At 39.5% G+C, this 20,949-nt stretch overlaps 1 protein-coding gene across 1 annotated transcript; it reads right to left on the bottom strand.

The window, feature by feature from the left end:
• Positions 1-975: 975 nt before the first annotated feature.
• Positions 976-1,692, bottom strand: LOC140878786 (uncharacterized mitochondrial protein AtMg00310-like). The gene has a single exon (XM_073282405.1). The coding sequence runs from the start codon at positions 1,690-1,692 to the stop codon at positions 976-978; it is 717 nt and encodes a 238-aa protein (XP_073138506.1).
• Between the last annotated feature and the right edge of the window lie 19,257 nt (positions 1,693-20,949).

The raw sequence follows: 20,949 nt of genomic DNA, 5'->3' as shown, positions 1-20,949 counted from the left end.
CTAATCCCTTTCTTCAATGTTGATCTGGCCATTACGAATCTTCCTTCTTCATCGTGCACCACCATCCCAAAACCAGCAGAGTTGATATCCTCAAAAAATGCAGCATCGACATTGCATTTTAGTCCACCGGGAGGTGGGGGAGCCCAGATGCAGGAATGGTTCACGACATCCGGGTCTTGTGGTAATTCGATCTTACTTGAAGCAGATAACCAATCAAACAACAAATCCATTGCTTCAAACACCACTCTATGAGGAGTCTCTATGCAATTATCCCATAACTTAGAATTCCTTTGCTTCCAAATAGCCCAAAGGATGACCGCGAATTTACTAAGCTCCAACCCACTCAGATCTTCAATGGAGTTGAACAGCCATTCCAAAAAACTTTCACTTCTACAAGCATTTTTGTCTACTGCCTGAAGTAAGTTTGCTTGCTCCCAACAATCTCGAGCGAAACGACAGGTTATAAAAGTGTGCCAGGATGTCTCCATATCAACATTGCAAAACACACAGACACAAGAAACTTCGATCCCCTTTTTTTGGAGATTAACACGGTTAGGAATACAGTTTCTACCAGCCCTCCAAACAAAATGTCTAATCTTAGGTGGTACTTTCAGTTTCCAAACAACCTTCCAATTCCCGTGGACCTTACGAGATTCCGAATTTTCATCGAGGGACATCACCAAGTGGTAACCTGATTTCACTGAGTATGTACCGTTTTTTTTAAAATGCCAAATCCGAGTGTCCTTACTCTTAAGGTGTCCGAGAGGAATTTCAGATATACTCTTGACATCCCTATCACCAAAGATTGCACCTATGAGATCGTGATCCCATTCTCGAGACCCCGGAATCATCAGATCTTTCACAATCCAGTTTTGTAAGTCATGTATCATGGGAAGGCCCACATGAAAATTCAGAGGGTCCCTAAGCCAAGGTTCCGACCAGATATTGATACTACTTCCATCCCCAATACGCCATCTATAGCCCTTTCTTTATTAACACTTGAAAAGCCAAAATGCTACGCCAAGCAAAGCTCGGATTATGCCCTAGATTGGCATTTAGAAAATCCCCTCTCGGATAGTATTTAGCTTTGTAGATACGACAAATAGTAGCATTAGGATCATTGAGAAGTTTACACCCTTGTTTCCCAAGCATTGCCAAATTGAATCCATAGAAATCTCTGAAACCCAGCCCACCAAACTCCTTTTGGATACACAATCTCTCCCAACTAAACCAATTCAAACCCCTGCTAGAGTTCGATTTACGCCCCCACCAAAACGAGTTTATCATTCTCTGTAATTCATCTGCCAAGGATGAGGGAAGTAGAAAAGTTGACATACCGAAAGTAGGGATCGATTGAGCCACTGATTTGATCAAAATCTCACATCCAGCCTTAGACAAAGGTTTTTTTCTCCAAGCTTGAAGTCTAACCCAAATTCGATCCTTCAAATATGAGAAAATTTGTTTTTTGTTTCGCCCAATAAGCGAAGGAAGGCCGAGATATCTACCAGTGTCCAAAGCATTTGAAACACCCAAAAGAGAAGAAATAGCCAACCTGTCCTCAAGCAAAACATTGTTGCTAAACATAATACCTGATTTCTGGAGGTTAATAGTCTGACCCGAAGCTTGAGCGTATCTTGCTAAGATAGACTTTAAAATCTGCCCCTCAGACTCATCAGCACGGAAGAAAAACATGCTATCATCAGCAAAAAAAAAGGTGGCTAATAGCTGGAGCCCCCCTGCACACTCTAGAACCGTGCAACTGTCCAGAGAGCTCTGCTTTCCTTAACAAAGCAGCCAGACCTTCTGTACCTAAAATAAAAAGGTAAGGTGATAAAGGGTCTCCTTGTCGGAGCCCACGTTCAGGGATCAAGGGACCAACACGTTGGCCATTCACTAAGAAGGAGTAATTAACTGATGTAACACAAAACTTCATGAACTGAATCCATTTCGGGGCAAAACCAAGTTTCTCTAGAATGTTAAAAAGAAAACCCCAATCAATGCGGTCATAAGCTTTGGAAATATCGATTTTAAGAGCAGCGATTCCCCTTTTCCCTCTAGTTAATCTCTTCATGCGATGGACAACTTCAAAAGCTACTAGGACGTTATCTGTAATTGATCTTCCAGAAACGAATGCGGATTGAAAGGGAGAGATGATATGAGGCAACACCTTTTTTAAACGGTTTGCCAGGACCTTGGAAATAATTTTGTACAACACATTACAAAGAGAAATGGGACGGAAATCCTTCATAGACTGAGGTTTCTTACATTTCGGGATTAACACCACATTGGTATCATTTAGAGAAGGGGGAAACGCCATTTCAGACAGCCATCTAGTGCACCAATCAACAACATCTGATCCTATAAGGTTCCAAAACCTCTGAAAGAATGCTGGATTAAAACCGTCCGGGCCTGGAGACTTATCTGGTTTCATGTCAAAAATAGCATCTTTAAATTCTTTGGCAGAGAAAGGCAAGATCAATTCTTCATTCCGTCTTGCCGTCACACAAGGTTGAACTACATCCAGCACCTCATCAAAGATGTGACCTTCTGTTGAAAAGAGATTTTTGAAGTACTCCATCACCACTTCACAAATATTATTCTGCTCCTCTTGCCAGTTACCACATGCATCTTTAAGTCGAGTGATCTGATTAGTGTGTTTTCTCGCCGATGCCGTTGCATGGAAAAAATGAGTGTTTTTGTCCCCATCCTTTAACCAAAACTGTTTAGCCCTTTGGCGCCAGTAATCTTCCTCCTGTAAGAATAAGGAGGCCAACTGCTCATTAACTTCTTTGAAAGACTCTATAGAGAGAGACTTCATCATATTTATCTCTTAGAAAATCCGCTTGCTGCTTACACCTATTGATCTCATTGCGAAATTTAACATCCATACGTTTACCCCACGGATCCAAGATTTTTGAACAAAAAGAGAGTTTATTCATAACATCTTGTCCTCTAGTTTTTTCCCAACTATCTTCCATAATCAACTTCAGCTCTGGTTCACAAAGCCAACGATTTTCAAATCTAAAAATGTGTTTGTGAGAAACTATCTCCTCCGCCTTGGTTTCCAGCAATAGCGGTGAATGATCCGAGATCGTAGCACTCAAATTACGAAGTCTGGAAGAAGGGAACTTAACACCCCACTCCGGAGTAATCATAGCTCGATCAATCCTTTCCTCCACAAAGTTTTGATTCCCCCTATTTCTTTCCCAAGTGAATTGATGACCCGATAGCGGAATATCCGATAGATTGCAATCCCCAATAGCTTCTCTAAAACCACTAAGAAGCCACGATGGGTGTTCTACTCTACCTCTCTTATCTGCAGATGAAAGCATATCATTAAAGTCCCCAATACACACCTACGACAATTCAGATTGAGCAGCAAGAGATCGCAAAAGATTCTAAGACTCCCTACGACGGTTTCTCTCTGGAAAACCGTAATAACCAGTACATCTCGACTCTCCATTCCTATCATCTGAAATGACAAGATCTACATGATTTCTATAGAAATTAGAAACAGTGCAATCCCCAGCTTTTCGCCACAAAACTCCAATACCTCCACTCCTCCCTAATCTGTCAACAGCAAAACAAGATTCAAAACCCAGTCGAATGCGAACATCTTCGATCTTTTGAGGGTGCGCTAAAGTTTAAAACAAAAAGAAAACATTCAGCTTAAATTGACACAAGCATCAACAATTAACTTGACACAATTAACCACAATGTATACAACTCGATCAATTATTATTATTATTATTATTATTATTATTATTATTGTGAAAAAGTAAAAATTTATGGTAAAAAGTAAAACTCCAAAACTCAAAATATATCAAACTCTACATTTCACAAATATTTATTTTTCTCTCAAATTCAATTTTATTTTTCATCACAAATGAAGACCTATTTATAGATTCACATTTGAGATTAGTCCAAAAATAAATACATCATCATCTACATCATCACACACTAATTTTCCACATTTTACAACTCAATATTCAACATTCAACATTCAATATTCAACATAATATTAATAATAATAATATTTTTCAACACTCCCCCTTGTGATGATGATAGTGATATGATGACTGTCTTCATTACGTGTTTTATACTGCCTCGTTAAAAACCTTACTAGGAAAAACCCAGTGGGATAAAAACCATAGTAAGAAAAAAAGAGTGCAGCCACGTAAACTCCCCCTCATGTTAACATGAGTGATTCTTCACATATTCCGCAGATTGCGCATCCCAATGTTGTATATATGCTTTTTGAATATCGTCGTGGGAAGTGCCTTTGTGAAGAGATCTGATGAGTTCTCACTTGATTGAATATAACAGATATCAATATCTTTATTCTTTTCAAGCTCTTGAGTGTAAGCAAAGAACTTTGGGGGTATATGTTTTGTTCTGTCACTTTTGATGTATCCTTCTTTCATTTGAGCAATACATGCAGCATTGTCTTCATACAACATCACAGGCTTCTTGTCTACTGATAATCCACAAGAAGTTTGGATATGTTGTGTCATTGATTTTAGCCAAACACATTCACGGCTTGCTTCATGTAGCGCAATAATCTCAGCGTGATTTGATGAAGTTGTTACGAGTGTTTGTTTCTGTGAACGCCAAGAAATTGCGGTGCCTCCACGAGTAAATACATATCCGGTTTGAGAACGTGCCTTATGTGGATCAGATAAATATCCAGCATCAGCATAACCAATGATACTTTGATTGGTGTCTTTTGAGTACAAAAGTCCCAAATCTGTTGTTCCTCGTAGATAACGAAATATATGTTTAATTCCGTTCCAGTGCCTCTTTGTTGGATATGAACTGAATCTTGCCAATAAATTTACAGCAAAAGATATATCAGGTCTAGTGCAATTTGCAAGATACATAAGGGCACCAATGACACTTAGATATGGTACTTCTGGACCAAGAATAACTTCATCATCTCCACATGGACGGAATGGATCCTTTTCTATGTTTAATGATCTTACAACCATTGGAGTACTTAATGGATTTGATTTATCCATATTAAAACGTTTAAGGATCTTTTCTGTATAATTTGCCTGGTGAACAAAAATTTCACATTCTTTTTGTTCGATTTGTAAACCCAGACAATACTTGGTTTTTCCAAGATCCTTCATTTCGAATTCTTCCTTCAAGTACATCATAACTTCTTGAATTTCTTTATTCGTTCCAATGATGTTTAAATCATCAACATATACAGCAATAATTACACATCCGGATGTTGTTTTCTTGATGAAAACACAAGGGCATATTGGATCATTTACATATCCTTTTTTCATCAAGTGCTCACTTAGCCGATTATACCACATTCGGCCGGATTGCTTTAACCCTGTTGAATCCGATATTTTGGTGATAACAAACAACAACTCATTGTATAGGAATGTGCTGCCAACCATTGTATTTCAGGAATCTACTACAACTTCTACCGGAAGCTTGTCAACCGTCTTTGCCCTCGACCGGCTGAAGTCACAAGCCTATCGACTGGCTATCAAAACCAGCAGAGGATAAATCTATCTACCGGAAGCTTGTCAACCGCCTTTATCTCTCGACCGGTTGAAGTCACAAGCTTATCGACTGGTTATTCAAACCAGCAGAGGACAAATATCTCTACCGGTAGAATGCCAACTGCCTATCTAGATATCTCGAGACAAGTACCTGTGACAAGATGTTCTTTGCAGGATCCTTTATTAAAAGCAGAACCGGCGTTTCAGAAGATTTGTTGACTCCTGCAAATCAAGACAACAGGTTGTACCAAAATGGCAAAAACACAGAATGACTGCAGATAAAGCATTCGACCGTTTATTCCAGTTTTGGACCCTGGAAGTTGTCTGCAGTGTACGATCCTCATGCAGAATCATCAATGCATTTATGAGCATTAAATGTGCATTCAATGCAGCATCAGAACGTTCAAAATAAAGACGTTGATGATTGACCTATATAAAGGGAAGATTGCTCAAAAAGAGAATAACAACAAGAACAACAACAAGTGATACGAGACAACGAAGAGAGACAAGCAACTCAGAAAAATTTCAATCACTTGACTAATATCAAAAGTCCTCATCTGATATACTTGAGCACACTTACAAGATTATTCATCTGCTGCTCAAATAAACCCTCGCCTACAGTTCACATATCTGATCGTCAAGGATCATCCTAGGGTTTTCAAGCCTCTCGACCGCTCTGCAGTCTGAGAAGCTCAACTCAACTATACTCAGTGTTGAAGAGACTTGAAGCTTCTGAAAGCTTCCACCAGTCTGATAAGAACTGAGAATCTTATCTGTGTAAATCTAGGAGTTTCGGATTAGGCATTGGATAAGTCCTAAGTCTGAAGTGGGTGTATTACAAGACGTTGTAATAACCAAAGTCTTCTAGTGAATTCCTTCCTAAGTGGAAGAAGGGGAGACGTAGAAGGATTAAGCCTTCGAACTTCCATAAAATCGTGCTTTAGCATTTACTGCCATTTATCTTACATCCTGCTCATACACTGCATTATAAACTTTGCATCACTAAAACCTCTGAACTATTTCCGCACTATTTAAGTTGTTCAAAACGTTTTAGAAGTTGAGAAAACTGATTAAGTGAACTAAACCTCACTTGATCATTTTAAAGAAGAAGAAGAAAAGTTTCAGAGTGTATTCACCCCCCCTCTACCCTCTGAACCGATCCCAACAAGTGGTATCAGAGCGGGTTCCTTTCTCAACTGCTGATCTGAAGTTTTCAAATCATGACTTCTTTCAACAGAATTCCTATGTTTTCTAAAGAAGAGTATGATGATTGGAAAATTCGCATGCAGGCACATCTTGCAGCACAGGATGATGACATGCTATATGTCATAACAGACGGTCCTATCAAAATTATGAAGGTCAACCCAGCTCTAGCCGATGGTGCAGGACAAATGATTGAGAAACCAAGAGCTGAGTGGACCACTGAGGACAAAAAGAAGGCCAATCTTGACAATGTGGCCCAGGACATCCTATACAAAACACTGGACAAGAATATGTTCAGCAAAATCAAGTCATGTTCCACAGCAAAGGAGATTTGGGAGAAGCTCACTCAGCTGTGTGAAGGGAATGACCAGACAAAGGAAAACAAGCTCACTCTGGCCATTCAAAAATATGACAACGCCAAAATGAAGCCAGGGGAAACCATGGCTGAATTTGATGAACGGTTCAGTAGTATCATCTGTGATCTTATTGCTTTAGGTAAAACTTATACTAACCGTGAAATTGCTGTGAAGGTTATGAGAGCTCTGCCCAAAGAATGGGAGATCAAGACAGTGGCCATGAGAGAGTCAAAAGACTTGAGCAAGGTTGAACTGCATGATCTCTTTGCAGATCTCAAAGCCTATGAGTTCGAGCTCAACATGAGAACAGAAGATGAACCATCTACTTCTCAACCAACCAAGGCCTTAACCTCAACCGTGATATGTCCACCGGTCGAGGTAGCTCCAAAGAGATCAGCTGAGCAAATCAGCAATGAAGCCATGACACTCTTTGTCAAGAAATTTGGTAAATTTATGCGTAAAAACAATTCTAAATTTAAAAATTATCATAAATCGGACCATACAAACGATGGTCCTACTTGTTTTAACTGTGGAAAGCCAGACCACTTCATTGCAGACTGCACCAAGCCTAAGAACAATGATCAGAAGCAATTCTCCGAAAGAAGAAGGGGTAAGGAGGATAAAAGGACGTTTAGAAAAGGAAGAGACCAAAGGGTTCTAGTAGCAGACGAAAGCAAAAGCAAGTGGGCTGAGTCTGACTCTGACAACTCCAATACCGGAAGCTCTTCAGATGACAGCGATGATGAAAAAGTGGAATGCCTTATGGCCGACATCGAAGAAGAAGCTGAGGAGGTATTTGACTTTGGCTCACCTGAATTTACTCACAGTGATTTAGTTACTGCTTTACACGAAATGGCTAATGAATACAAAGCATTATCCAAGGAGTTCGAGGAAGTAAAGGCAGAAAGAGCTGACCTAAAAGATAAGTCAAGCAAATCAAGCTGCATGCAGCAAAAAGAGCTTGATGGTCTTAAGGTCAAGCTAAGTCTGCTGGCTACTGAGAACGACACCTTGAAAAGAGTATTCCAAGCTACCTTGATTGAGAATAAAAAACTACTTGAAACCATTAAGGCTTGGAATAAATCTTCGGTAACCATTGACAAGATTCAAGAAATCCAAAGACCGGTACATGATAAAACCGGTCTAGGGTTTGGAACAAATGAACAGTCTATGGAATCCTGTATTCAGTCAAGCCTGGACAAAGGCAATCTTAACAAAATAAGATTTGTCAGGTCCAGCACGATATATGAACACGATAAGTGCAGCTTTGACAAAAATCAGAAAGTATCGAACGAACGAAGCTCTAAGCATAGAGGGCTGGGATATGTGGATCCCCAGACCTCTAATCAAAGAGGAACTTGGATCAAACCAAAACCTAATGAAAGAAGAAAGGGAAACCAATCTAATTTCAAAAGGCCATGGAATGAGTCTAACTACTCTAAGAAAAGATGGTCAAAGGAGAAGCCTTACCAGTACTTTAATTGCAGGCCAGTTCAAAAGAGGTACAGGCTAACTGATGAAAATAAAAAAGGCAAGCAGCACACAGCAACCTCACAAGCACACACATTTACTGCCTATCGACCGCACAGATTTCTGGACACACACACGGGCAAACCTGTAAGGGTGTTCCAGGTGTGGGTCCCGAAAGGGCTAATCCGACCTGGACCCTACTAGATATGGGTACCAAAAGTTCTTCACTCTTTGCAGGTACTAAAAGTCCAAACGGGCGAGAAAACCACTTCTATCAAGGACACTACCTGGTATTTAGATAGCGGTTGCTCACGACACATGACAGGGAATCCAGAACTTCTAACAGAAGTGGTGTTGTGCAAAGGACCAAAGATCAGCTTTGGAGACAACTCCAAAGGTAAAACCGTGGGTAAGGATAAGATCATCCATGGTAACATCATTATTAAAGATGTGTTACTTGTTGACAAACTATGCTATAATTTGATAAGTATTAGTCAACTATGTGACAATGATCATTCGGTCGAGTTTCACAAACACACTTGCCTCATAAAAAATGACAAAGGTGAGACTCTTATGACCGGTGTACGAGACCTAAACACCTACAAGGTAAACTGGTCTTGCTCACATATTTCTTCACCTACTTGTCTTACTGCTCATCATGATAAACATTGGTTGTGGCATAAGCGGTTAAATCATCTAAATTTTAAGTCCATTTTTAACTTGAGGAAGCATGATTTGGTTTCTGGTCTGCCCGAAGGAGATTTTATAAAAGACAAAGTTTGTCCTGCTTGTCAACTAGGAAAGCAGGTGAGAGCAACTTTTAAAAATAAAGGGTGTATGTCTTCTTCCAAATGTTTAGACTTACTTCACATGGACCTATTTGGTCCTATACCAGTAAGAAGCATAGGGGAATGAGATATGCTCTTGTTGTTATAGATGACTTTTCTCGATTTACTTGGGTCATCTTTCTCTCTTCAAAAGATCAAACTGCACCTCACCTGATTAAGCTTTTTAAACGCTTGCAAAATGAACAATCTACTGTGATAGATAGAATCAGGAGTGATAGAGGGACTGAATTTTTAAACACCACTCTTATGACTTATCTAGATGATCAGGGAATCAAGCATGAGTTGTCAGCTGCTAGATCCCCACAGCAAAATGGGGTGGCTGAAAGAAGGAACCGTACTTTAAAAGAAGCAGCCAGAACTATGATTGCTGATTCAAATGTTTCTCAAAGACTTTGGGCAGAAGCAGATAACACAGCTTGCTATACTCAAAACAGATCTATGATTAATAAACGATTTAACAAAACTCCATATGAGATCTGGAATGGCACAAAACCTGATATTTCTTATTTCAAAATTTTTGGGTGCAAATGCTTTATCCACAACAATGGCAAAAACCATTTGACAGCCTTCGATGCCAAAGCAGACGAAGGAACTTTTATTGGTTACTCAGCCGTTAGCAGAGCTTATCGAGTGTTCAATCAAAGATCACTAACGGTCGAGGAAACCATTCATGTTGTTTTTGATGAATCTACTCTATGTACAGAACAAACTCAAGGGAGCATAAATGATCTGAGTCACAGACTGGAAAACACAAATCTACAGGAAGAGAGTGACAGTGATCTATATCCTCCAAAGAAGGATGATCCAGTTCCCTCTACCGGGTGTGATCAAACAAGGCCAGAAGTGAATCCACCGGTTGATAACAATCCTCCAGCCAATGATGATCCAGTAAACGAGGACGTTCATCAACCAATTGATGACAACCCTTTAGGGAATTATTTTAGGTGGAACAAAGATCATCCACCTGGGTTGGTCATAGGTGACCCTTCTGCTCCTCGAAAAACGCGTGGTCAAATGATTAATGAATTCTTGCATGCCGCTTTCATATCTCAGGTAGAACCCAAGAAAATAGATGAAGCTCTATCAGATGCCAGCTGGATTGAAGCTATGCAAGAAGAGTTGAATCAATTCACCCGCAACAATGTTTGGCATCTAGTTCCTCGACCGAAAAATCAAAATGTGATTGGAACTAGATGGGTGTTTCGTAACAAGCTCGATGAACATGGCACTGTTGTGCGTAACAAAGCTCGACTTGTTGCTCAAGGATTCAGACAAGAAGAAGGCATAGACTTTGAGGAATCTTTCGCGCCAGTTGCAAGACTAGAAGCAATCCGCATCTTTCTTGCTCATGCAGCCTTCAAGAATTTTAAAGTTTATCAAATGGATGTGAAGTCTGCATTCCTCAATGGTCTACTTCAAGAAGAGGTGTACGTTGAACAACCACCAGGTTTTGTCAATCCTACTCATCCTCAATATATCTATAAACTTGACAAAGCTCTCTATGGATTAAAACAAGCACCGCGTGCTTGGTATGACACTTTGCTAAAATTTTTACTGGAACATGATTTCCAAATTGGAACGGTCGATAAGACCCTGTTTAAATTTGTAAAAGGTGATCATGTGTTACTAGTACAAATTTATGTTGATGACATTATATTTGGGTCAACTAACCCCAAGTTGTGCTCAAAGTTCTCTAAACTGATGAAGGAGAAGTTTGAAATGAGCATGATGGGCGAGCTAAACTTCTTTCTTGGACTTCAAGTAAAGCAACTTGAAACTGGAATATTCATCAATCAGTCCAAGTATGCCAAGGAATTGGTAAAGAAGTTTGGAATGGAACAATGCTCAACTGTATCTACCCCCATGAGTACATCAATTAATCTTGATAAAGATGAAGGGGGAATTCCGGTCGAGGTAACCATGTATCGAGGCCTTATTGGTTCACTGCTCTATTTGACTGCCAGTCGACCGGATATCATGTATTCAGTTTGTTTATGTGCTAGATTTCAAGCCGCACCTAAGCAATCTCATTTCATTGCTACCAAACGAATACTTAAATATATTAAAGGAACTACTAATGTGGGTCTTTGGTATCCCAAAGATTCAAATCTTAATCTTATTGGCTATTCAGATGCAGATTATGCAGGTTGTAGAATTGATCGCAAAAGTACAAGTGGCACATGTCAATTCCTTGGAGATAGACTAATTTCGTGGTCAAGTAAGAAGCAGACATCAATTGCTACCTCGACCGCCGAAGCAGAATACCTTGCTGCTGGCAGCTGTTGTGCTCAAATACTCTGGATTCAACAGCAGCTTAATGATTATGGGATTCGGTCGAGTGAAGCTCCAATCTACTGTGACAATACAAGTGCCATAGCCATCACTCACAATCCAGTGATGCACTCTCGGACAAAGCACATTGATGTCAGGCATCACTTTATCCGAGATCATGTCTTAAAGAAGGAAATCAGGCTGGAATACATCTCTACCGATCAGCAAGCAGCAGACATATTCACCAAGCCTCTACCGGACGCTAAGTTTTCATATTTTCGAAATATTCTTGGCTTAGTAGATTTAAGTTAGTATGCATGTGTTTAGGGGGAATGATTGTCAATATGACATTAATAGATTAGCTGTTACGTTGCCATTAATATTGGCATATCATCCGCCTTTAACTAGTCTCTGACAGGCTTCGTACTAGCAGCTTGGTGCTTTGAACCAAATGACATTAATTGGGCGCCGTGATTATGCTCTTCAAAACTTTTTGAATTTCAAAAATACTTTTCATGACATCACCCTATGGCCCATAGGTTCCTATATATACTTCTTTACACTCGTATATCAATCTTTCACCTTTGCTAAAAACTTTCATATTGTATTAAACGCTCCATCGAATTACTCTCAAGCTTTTGCTTACTCTTTGCTCGAGTTCTTATCTACAGATATCATGTCGATCCAGAAGACTTGCCTCGCCATCAACTTTGATTCCGTTGTTAAGGCAAACAACGCAGGAATAACTGAGGTCTTCACCATGCTTGAAGCCTCTGGACTGAAGAAATTTCTGGAATGCAGCGCCATCTGCGATTTGCCTGTTCTGAAGGAGTTCTTCGCAACCGCTCAAATCGAGCATGGGACTATCAAATGCTTGATCAAGACAGAGGTCTACTCCTTCAATCAGAAGTTCTTCGCCAGCACATTTGATCTGCCCTCCAGGGGTTTGACAAAATGCACGGATCTTCCAGATGGTAACTGCTCTTATTGGTTGAAGGAGTTCTCAACTACTGATGCTCCGATCAAACTGCCGGCCCAGAAGACATCTCTCAAAGCTCCATTCAGGCTACTGACTAATATCGTGGCCAAGAATCTTCTGGCCAAGGCTGGATCTTACGACAAGGTGACGCTGAAAAAATTTCAATACATGGCTTGTATTGCCTCCAAGATCAACATAAACTGGTCAGACATTCTGTTCAATATTCTATGTGAAATGATCAGGGGCAAAGGGCAATCCGAGGGATTTGCTTTGCAAATCTGCCACATCTTGGGCGTCCTTGGAGTGGACTTTTCCAAGACTGAGCCTCTGCATCCCACCAAATGGCTCAACAAGTCTACGATTCTCAAATTCCTGAACAAGAAAGAGACTGCGGTCGACACCTTGCCCTCAACCGCAAAGGTTATTGCTATCCCTCAACCGCTTTCAACGGTTTCGGTCGTGGCCAAACCAGTCCATACCAAAAAGTCTGCCAAGCGTCAACTGATCATCGAATCTGACTCTGAAGATGAATCACGTGAGAATGTTCCACTGATTCAAGCTTTCAGCAGGTCATCCCCTTCGGTCTCCAAAGCAGCTGTATCATCCACGCCTGCAGGCGAGAAGAAGAGGCAGCACAAGAAGCTAAAGTCTCTTTCTGGACTTGCTCCTACCCTGCCAACGGTCGAGACTACTACCGTTGTTGCTTCTACTGCTCCTCGTCCTACAAAAGGTGTGATAATCCGGGAAGGTGCCTCATCAGCTCCTGAGGTCACTCTAGCTGATCCCAAAGACAAAGGGAAAGGTGTGATGATCTACACACCCAAGGCTCAACCAGCAGCTACGATAGAACTCAATATGATCATCTCTCACGTGCTCCGTACTGTCAAGCGTCATCTACAACGTTTTGACAGATGGCATCACTCCCGCACTCACTTGACACTCGCTCAAATATTTCCTAAATGGAAATCTCTAAACGTCATTGAGCAGAAGATGCTTCTATTTGCTGATACTGAAGACATCGTGGAGGCTCTGGGAAGAAGACATCTCATAGACTTGAAGCTTCGAGGAAGCCTGCTATCACTGCTAATTAATGAGCGTGTCAAGAATTTCAAATCCAAGAGTCCTACCGCTGCCGATGACTTTGTGATTTTGACTGGACTACAGGATAGTCTACGTCAAATCACTCAACTACTTCAGCACTTCCAAGCTCTCAACAATGTCAAAACACCAGCTTCAGCAGCCTGTTTGCAAGCTTATGTGCTGGAAGCACAAGTGATGATGAAAACCTTTCTCACTCAAGATCAGGGTGAAGAAGACGTCTATGCTCTCCCTTCTTCAGATGGGATTCTGACCGATCTCATCACTGCTGACCTCTTTCAATCATATGCTCTAAGATCGAGTGTAGCAGCATCTTCATCGGTCGACCCCTCCTCAACCGCAGTCCAAGCAGTTACTCAACCGGAAGCAGTTGTGATTGCTCACTCCTCTCCCGTGACGACCGCTCACACTTCTCCCGGTCATTCACAAGATGTTTTAGAAGTGGTTGCACAAGAGATACCTGTCACCTCTGTGACAGAGGCTCCTTGCAGTAGTGAAGCAACAGTGCCCCCAACGGAGATATCAAGCACTATTGTATCACCTGCATCTCCAGAACAGCAAGTGACTGATGCTGATCCAGCACTTCAACCGTCTCCATCTACTGAAAAGTTTATGGAAGATCTCATTATGGATGAACCAAGTGCTGATCCTGGTACTCCACCAACCATATTGGCTGCAGTCGAAACTATTACATCTCCAACTGTACCATTATTGGAAGGTCCATCGGGTAGCTCTCCAGCAAGTTCACCCGCACCACATCATCGTGAGTCTAGCCCGGTTTCACCAAGAAATGACTCAGAAGGGCAAATGATTCAGACTGATGATTCTTTAATTGAAGCCATGGCCGCAGCTCTAGATCATACCTTGATAAATCGGCTTCATGAGCTCATGCAAACGGTTAGGTCCTTCTCTCAAGACATAACAAACTCATCCTTATCGGTCGATAATTCACGCCAGACGATGATTCGGCATTTCGAGACCGTGTCTCGAGACCTTGCTCGTCTGTCCACAGAGATCACTAATCATCATCGCACTCAAATCAACACGCTCTCTACCGTCTCCGAACAAGTTATCCGATCCGAAAATCGCCTTCATAAGCAGTTGAATGATCGGATGGACACTATGCAAGCCACTCTACTTGCTCAAATCGATGCAAAAATAGACACTATGCAAGCCTGCCTTGGCACTCAACTCACTGAGGTCATCCTTCGGCTCAACCAAGGTGATGCCAAAAAGGGGGAAGAAGAGCAACGTAGAGCAGCAGAGGCAAGAAGACGTGAAGAAGAGTCCAGAAGAAAAGAAGAAGCCGACAGAAGAAGAAGAGAAGGCGATAGGTCAGGAGGAGCCAGTTGGTTCAAAAGATGAACAACTTATCTCTTCTTTACTTATCACAGCCGCATTTTTTTTTTTTTCTGTAGGTGTAATAAAAATGTTTATTGTACTTAATGAAATTCATTCTCTCAATGAAGTTCATTTTAATGCTTTCATATTGTTCTTGGAGCACTTAAGTTTTGTCATCACCAAAAAGGGGGAAATTGTTGAATCCGATATTTTGGTGATAACAAACAACAACTCATTGTATAGGAATGTGCTGCCAACCATTGTATTTCAGGAATCTACTACAACTTCTACCGGAATCTTGTCAACCGCCTTTGCCCTCGACCGGCTGAAGTCACAAGCCTATCGACTGGCTATCAAAACCAGCAGAGGATAAATCTATCTACCGAAAGCTTGTCAACCGCCTTTATCTCTCGACCGGTTGAAGTCACAAGCTTATCGACTGGTTATTCAAACCAGCAGAGGACAAATATCTCTACCGGTAGAATGCCAACTGCCTATCTAGATATCTCGAGACAAGTACCTGTGACAAGATGTTCTTTGCAGGATCCTTTATTAAAAGCAGAACCGGCGTTTCAGAATATTTGTTGACTCCTGCAAATCAAGACAACAGGTTGTACCAAAATGGCAAAAACACAGAATGACTGCAGATAAAGCATTCGACCGTTTATTCCAGTTTTGGACCCTGGAAGTTGTCTGCAGTGTACGATCCTCATGCAGAATCATCAATGCATTTATGAGCATTAAATGTGCATTCAATGCAGCATCAGAACGTTCAAAATAAAGACGTTGATGATTGACCTATATAAAGGGAAGATTGCTCAAAAAGAGAATAACAACAAGAACAACAACAAGTGATACGAGACAACGAAGAGAGACAAGCAACTCAGAAAAATTTCAATCACTTGACTAATATCAAAAGTCCTCATCTGATATACTTGAGCACACTTACAAGATTATTCATCTGCTGCTCAAATAAACCCTCGCCTACAGTTCACATATCTGATCGTCAAGGATCATCCTAGGGTTTTCAAGCCTCTCGACCGCTCTGCAGTCTGAGAAGCTCAACTCAACTATACTCAGTGTTGAAGAGACTTGAAGCTGCTCTGAAAGCTTCCACCAGTCTGATAAGAACTGAGAATCTTATCTGTGTAAATCTAGGAGTTTCGGATTAGGCATTGGATAAGTCCTAAGTCTGAAGTGGGTGTATTACAAGACGTTGTAATAACCAAAGTCTTCTAGTGAATTCCTTCCTAAGTGGAAGAAGGGGAGACGTAGAAGGATTAAGCCTTCGAACTTCCATAAAATCGTGCTTTAGCATTTACTGCCATTTATCTTACATCCTGCTCATACACTGCATTATAAACTTTGCATCACTAAAACCTCTGAACTATTTCCGCACTATTTAAGTTGTTCAAAACGTTTTAGAAGTTGAGAAAACTGATTAAGTGAATTAAACCTCACTTGATCATTTTAAAGAAGAAGAAGAAAAGTTTCAGAGTGTATTCACCCCCCCTCTACCCTCTGAACCGATCCCAACAAACCCATATAATGATCTTTGCAATTTTATAAAATAAAATTCTCTGGGTTTTGAACTTTGTGCTTCAGGCATCTTAAATCCTTCAGGGATTTTCATGTATATATCACTATCAAGTGATCCGTATAAGTAAGCTGTAACAATATCCATAAGACACATTTCCAAATTTTCAGACACTGCCAAACTAATCAAATATCGAAACGTAATTGCATCCATAACAGGAGAATACGTTTCTTCATAATCAATTCCAGGTCTTTGAGAAAAACCTTGTGCAACAAGTCTAGCTTTATATCTGACTATTTCATTTTTCTCATTTCGCTTTCGAATAAAAACCCATTTGTATCCAACAGGTTTTACACCTTCAGGTGTGAGGACTATAGGTCCAAAAACATTGCGTTTATTCAGCGAATCCAATTCAACCTGGATGGCATCTTTCCATTTGACCCAATCATGACGAGTTTTACATTCACCAAAAGATTTTGGTTCATGATCCTCATTTTCATTTACGATGTCACAAGCCACATTATAAGAAAATATCTCATCAATATCTTCTATGTCTTTTCGGTTCCATATTTTTCCAGTATTAATATAATTGATAGAGATTTCACGATTCTCGTCAGTTTGTGGTTCTGACAGAATATTTTCATCATCAGGTGATTCTTCTGGAACACCATTTTTTATTTTATGATCGTCGTGTTTCTCTATGCCTTTTCTTTTCCGAGGATTTTTATCCTTGGAACCGACTGGTCTTCCACGCTTCAAGCGTTTTATGACATCATGAGTGTCTTCAATTTGTTTTTTTGGAATTTCAATTCGAGCAGGGGCATTTACAGCATGTATATATGATTTTGTTACCCCTTTTGTGTCTGCAAATGCATCTGGCATTTGATTTGCAATTCTTTGCATGTGCACAATTTGCTGTACATCTTTCTCACATTGTTGGTTCCTTGGATCCAAATGTAACAATGATGGTACATACCATGTGATTTCTTTTTCGATGTGTTTCTTTTCTCCCCCTAACACTGGGAAGATTTCTTCATTAAAATTACAATCAGCAAAGCGTGCTGTAAACACATCGCCTGTCTGAGGCTCAAGATATCGAATGATTGATGGACTATCATAACCGATATAAATACCGATTTTTCTTTGTGGACCCATTTTTGATCATTGAGGTGGTGCAATAGGAACATACACCATACATCCAAAAATTCTCAGATGAGAGATATTTGGTTCTTTACCAAATGCAAGTTGCAATGGGGAGAATTTATGATATGCACTTGGTCTGATGCGAATTAATGCCGCAGCATGTAAAATTGCATGTCTCCATATAGAAATAGGGAGTTTTGTTTTCATAATCATTGGTCTAGCAATCAGTTGTAGACGTTTAATCAATGATTCAGCTAATCCATTTTGCGTATGAACATGAGCTACATGATGTTCAACAGTGATTCCCATTGACATACAATAATCATTGAAAGTCTGGGATGTAAATTCTCCAGCATTATCAAGTCTTATTTTCTTGATTGTATAATCGGGAAATTGATTTCGCAATTTTATTATTTGAGCCATCAATCTTGCAAATGCCACATTCCGAGTTGACAATAAGCATACATGTGACCATCTGCTAGAGGCATCGATCAATACCATAAAGTATCGAAATGGTCCACATGGTGGATGAATTGGCACACAAATATCACCCTGAATACGTTCAAGAAATATGGGTGATTCAGTTTGGATTTTAGCTGGCGATGGTCTTATAATAAGTTTTCCAAGAGAACATGCTTTACATTGAAACTTATTATTCTGAAAGATCTTCTGGTCTTTCAATGGATGACCATGCGTATTTTCAATAATTCTTCGCATCATTATTGAACCAGGATGTCCCAATCGATCATGCCAATTTGTTAATATTGAAGAACTATTAACCACCATATTTGATTCGATTGGCCTTATATGTGTATAATGCAATCCAGTAGGGAGCACTGATAATTTTTCAACCACATATTTCTTTCCTGATTTATATGTGGTAAGACACATATATTTCTGATTTCCATCAATTATCGTCTCAGTATCATACCCATGAGAGTATATGTCATTAAAACTCAACAAATTTTTTTTCGATTGTGGTGAATATAAAGCATCATTTATCAGAAATTTTGTACCATTAGGTAACAAAAAATGTGTTTTTCCACAACCTTCAATCAAGTCTACAGGACCTGATATGGTATTCACCATTGTTTTTGTTGGTTTTATTTCCAAGAAATATCTTTCATCTCGCAGAATAGTGTGTGTTGTACCACTATCTGGTATGAAAATTTCCATGATATTATTTCCATGTTTGCTCATAGCATTTTCCATATCAAACTTCACAAAAAATGCAATAAAGAAAAATTAATTACAATACAAATGCAAAATATAACATGCTTTATAATACAAGAATGCATGAAAAATACAAATTTGTTACAATGTAGTCCCACCAATATTTTAATCAATGTCTTCGAAATCATTTAAAAAATCTGCAGCATTGAAACTAGTTGAACCAATTAAACGGTCACTATCTTCAACAAAATTTGTCTCTTTTCCTTTTCCCTTTGTCGATTCTTTATAGAGCTTACATAGGTGCTCAGGGGTTGTTTGTTATAGATGTGGCACTCCAGGACATTGGTCACATATTTGTCGATTCTTTATAGAGCTTACATAGGTGCTCAGGGGTTCGACAAATATGTGACCAATGTCCTGGAGTGCCACATCTATAACAAACACTCTCAGATCTTTTTGAGTGATTTTCATTTTCACTCGTATTTTCATGCTGCCTTTTTGGTGGGTGATTCGTGACGTTCTTTTGAGATGAGTTATTGAAATAACTACCTCGATTATTTTCATATCCACGGCCACGACCACGACCGCGATAATTTTTACGTCCACGTCCACGTCCACGCCCATTTCCTCGACCTCGTCCACGACCAAAATCTGGTCTATGCCTTTGATTTTGGTTTTCATTTTTCATTACGACATTTTCTTCAGGAAATGCCGTTGATCCAGTGGGTCGGGATTGATGATTTCTTACTAACAATTCGTTGTTCTTTTCCGCCACAAGAAGACATGCGATTAGTTCGGAATATCTCGAAAATCCACGCACTCTATACTGTTGTTGTAGAGTTATATTCGATGCGTGAAAAGTGAAAAATGTTTTCTCAAGCATTTCCATCTCTGTGACTTCAAGTCCACAGAATTTCAATTGTGAGACTATTCGATACATCGCTGAATTATAATCACTGACTTTTTTAAAGTCTTGGAATCTTAACATATTCCATTCATCACGGGCGGTCGGGAGTATAACTTCCCTTATATGCTCAAATCTTTCTTTCAGCCCTTTCCATAAAATCATTGGGTCTTTTTCTGTGAGATACTCACATTTCAATCCTTCATCAAGATGTCTACGTAAGAAAATCATAGACTTTGCCTTTTCTTGTGAGGATGATATATTATTTTCTTTTATGGTATCACTTAGACCCAATGACTCAAGATGCATTTCTACATCGAGAGTCCATGGCATGTAATTCTTTCCGGTGATATCGAGCGCAACGAATTCAATCTTTGTCAAGTTTGACATGGTGGTACTAGAAAAATAACAATGCATTTTATTAGTTAATTTTTATTAGTATGACAATACAAAATAATGGAAGAACGTAGATTACAAGTGCGTATATAAATAGATAAAAAATATGTGGTGGAAAATCGCCGGTGAATACAAAACTCGTGAGCATGATGATCATAGTCGTTATAAAAAATATCCTTATAAATGCCATCATCTCCATCTTCGAAAAAACCGAGGATAAAATATTTTGAGAGAAAGAATGAATTTTGGTGTGATTGAAAATGAGTTTGAGTGATCATATATATAGGCAAAAAACTAGCCGTTTATGACCGTTTGTGACCGTTGGGGGTAAGAAAAATCGAGTATGTGTTGAATAAAAATTTTGTGATAATGATGCAATGCATATAATGATAATCATAATTAAATAATTATATATATCATATCACATTATTATAAGGTCGGTGTCGTAGACAACCTTTTATATAATAACATGAAATTATATATTGATATAGTTAGTATATATACATATATCATATCACGTTATTATAAGGTCAGTGTCCTAGACAACCTCTTATATAATAACATGAAATTATATATTGATATAGTTAGTATATATACATATATCATATCACGTTATTATTTAAAAACCTTAGAGGCTTTTATACTTGTCGTATCCCTTACCGGGAGTGTGGGATGTCGTCTTAACATCCTCCCAGGATTTATAACAAGTTT

Source organism: Henckelia pumila, chromosome 2 (genome assembly GCF_033568475.1).
Source record: "Henckelia pumila isolate YLH828 chromosome 2, ASM3356847v2, whole genome shotgun sequence".
Lineage (NCBI taxonomy): Eukaryota > Viridiplantae > Streptophyta > Magnoliopsida > Lamiales > Gesneriaceae > Henckelia > Henckelia pumila.
Note: the sequence above shows the minus strand (reverse complement) of the source record. Positions and strands in the feature narration are given on the sequence as shown.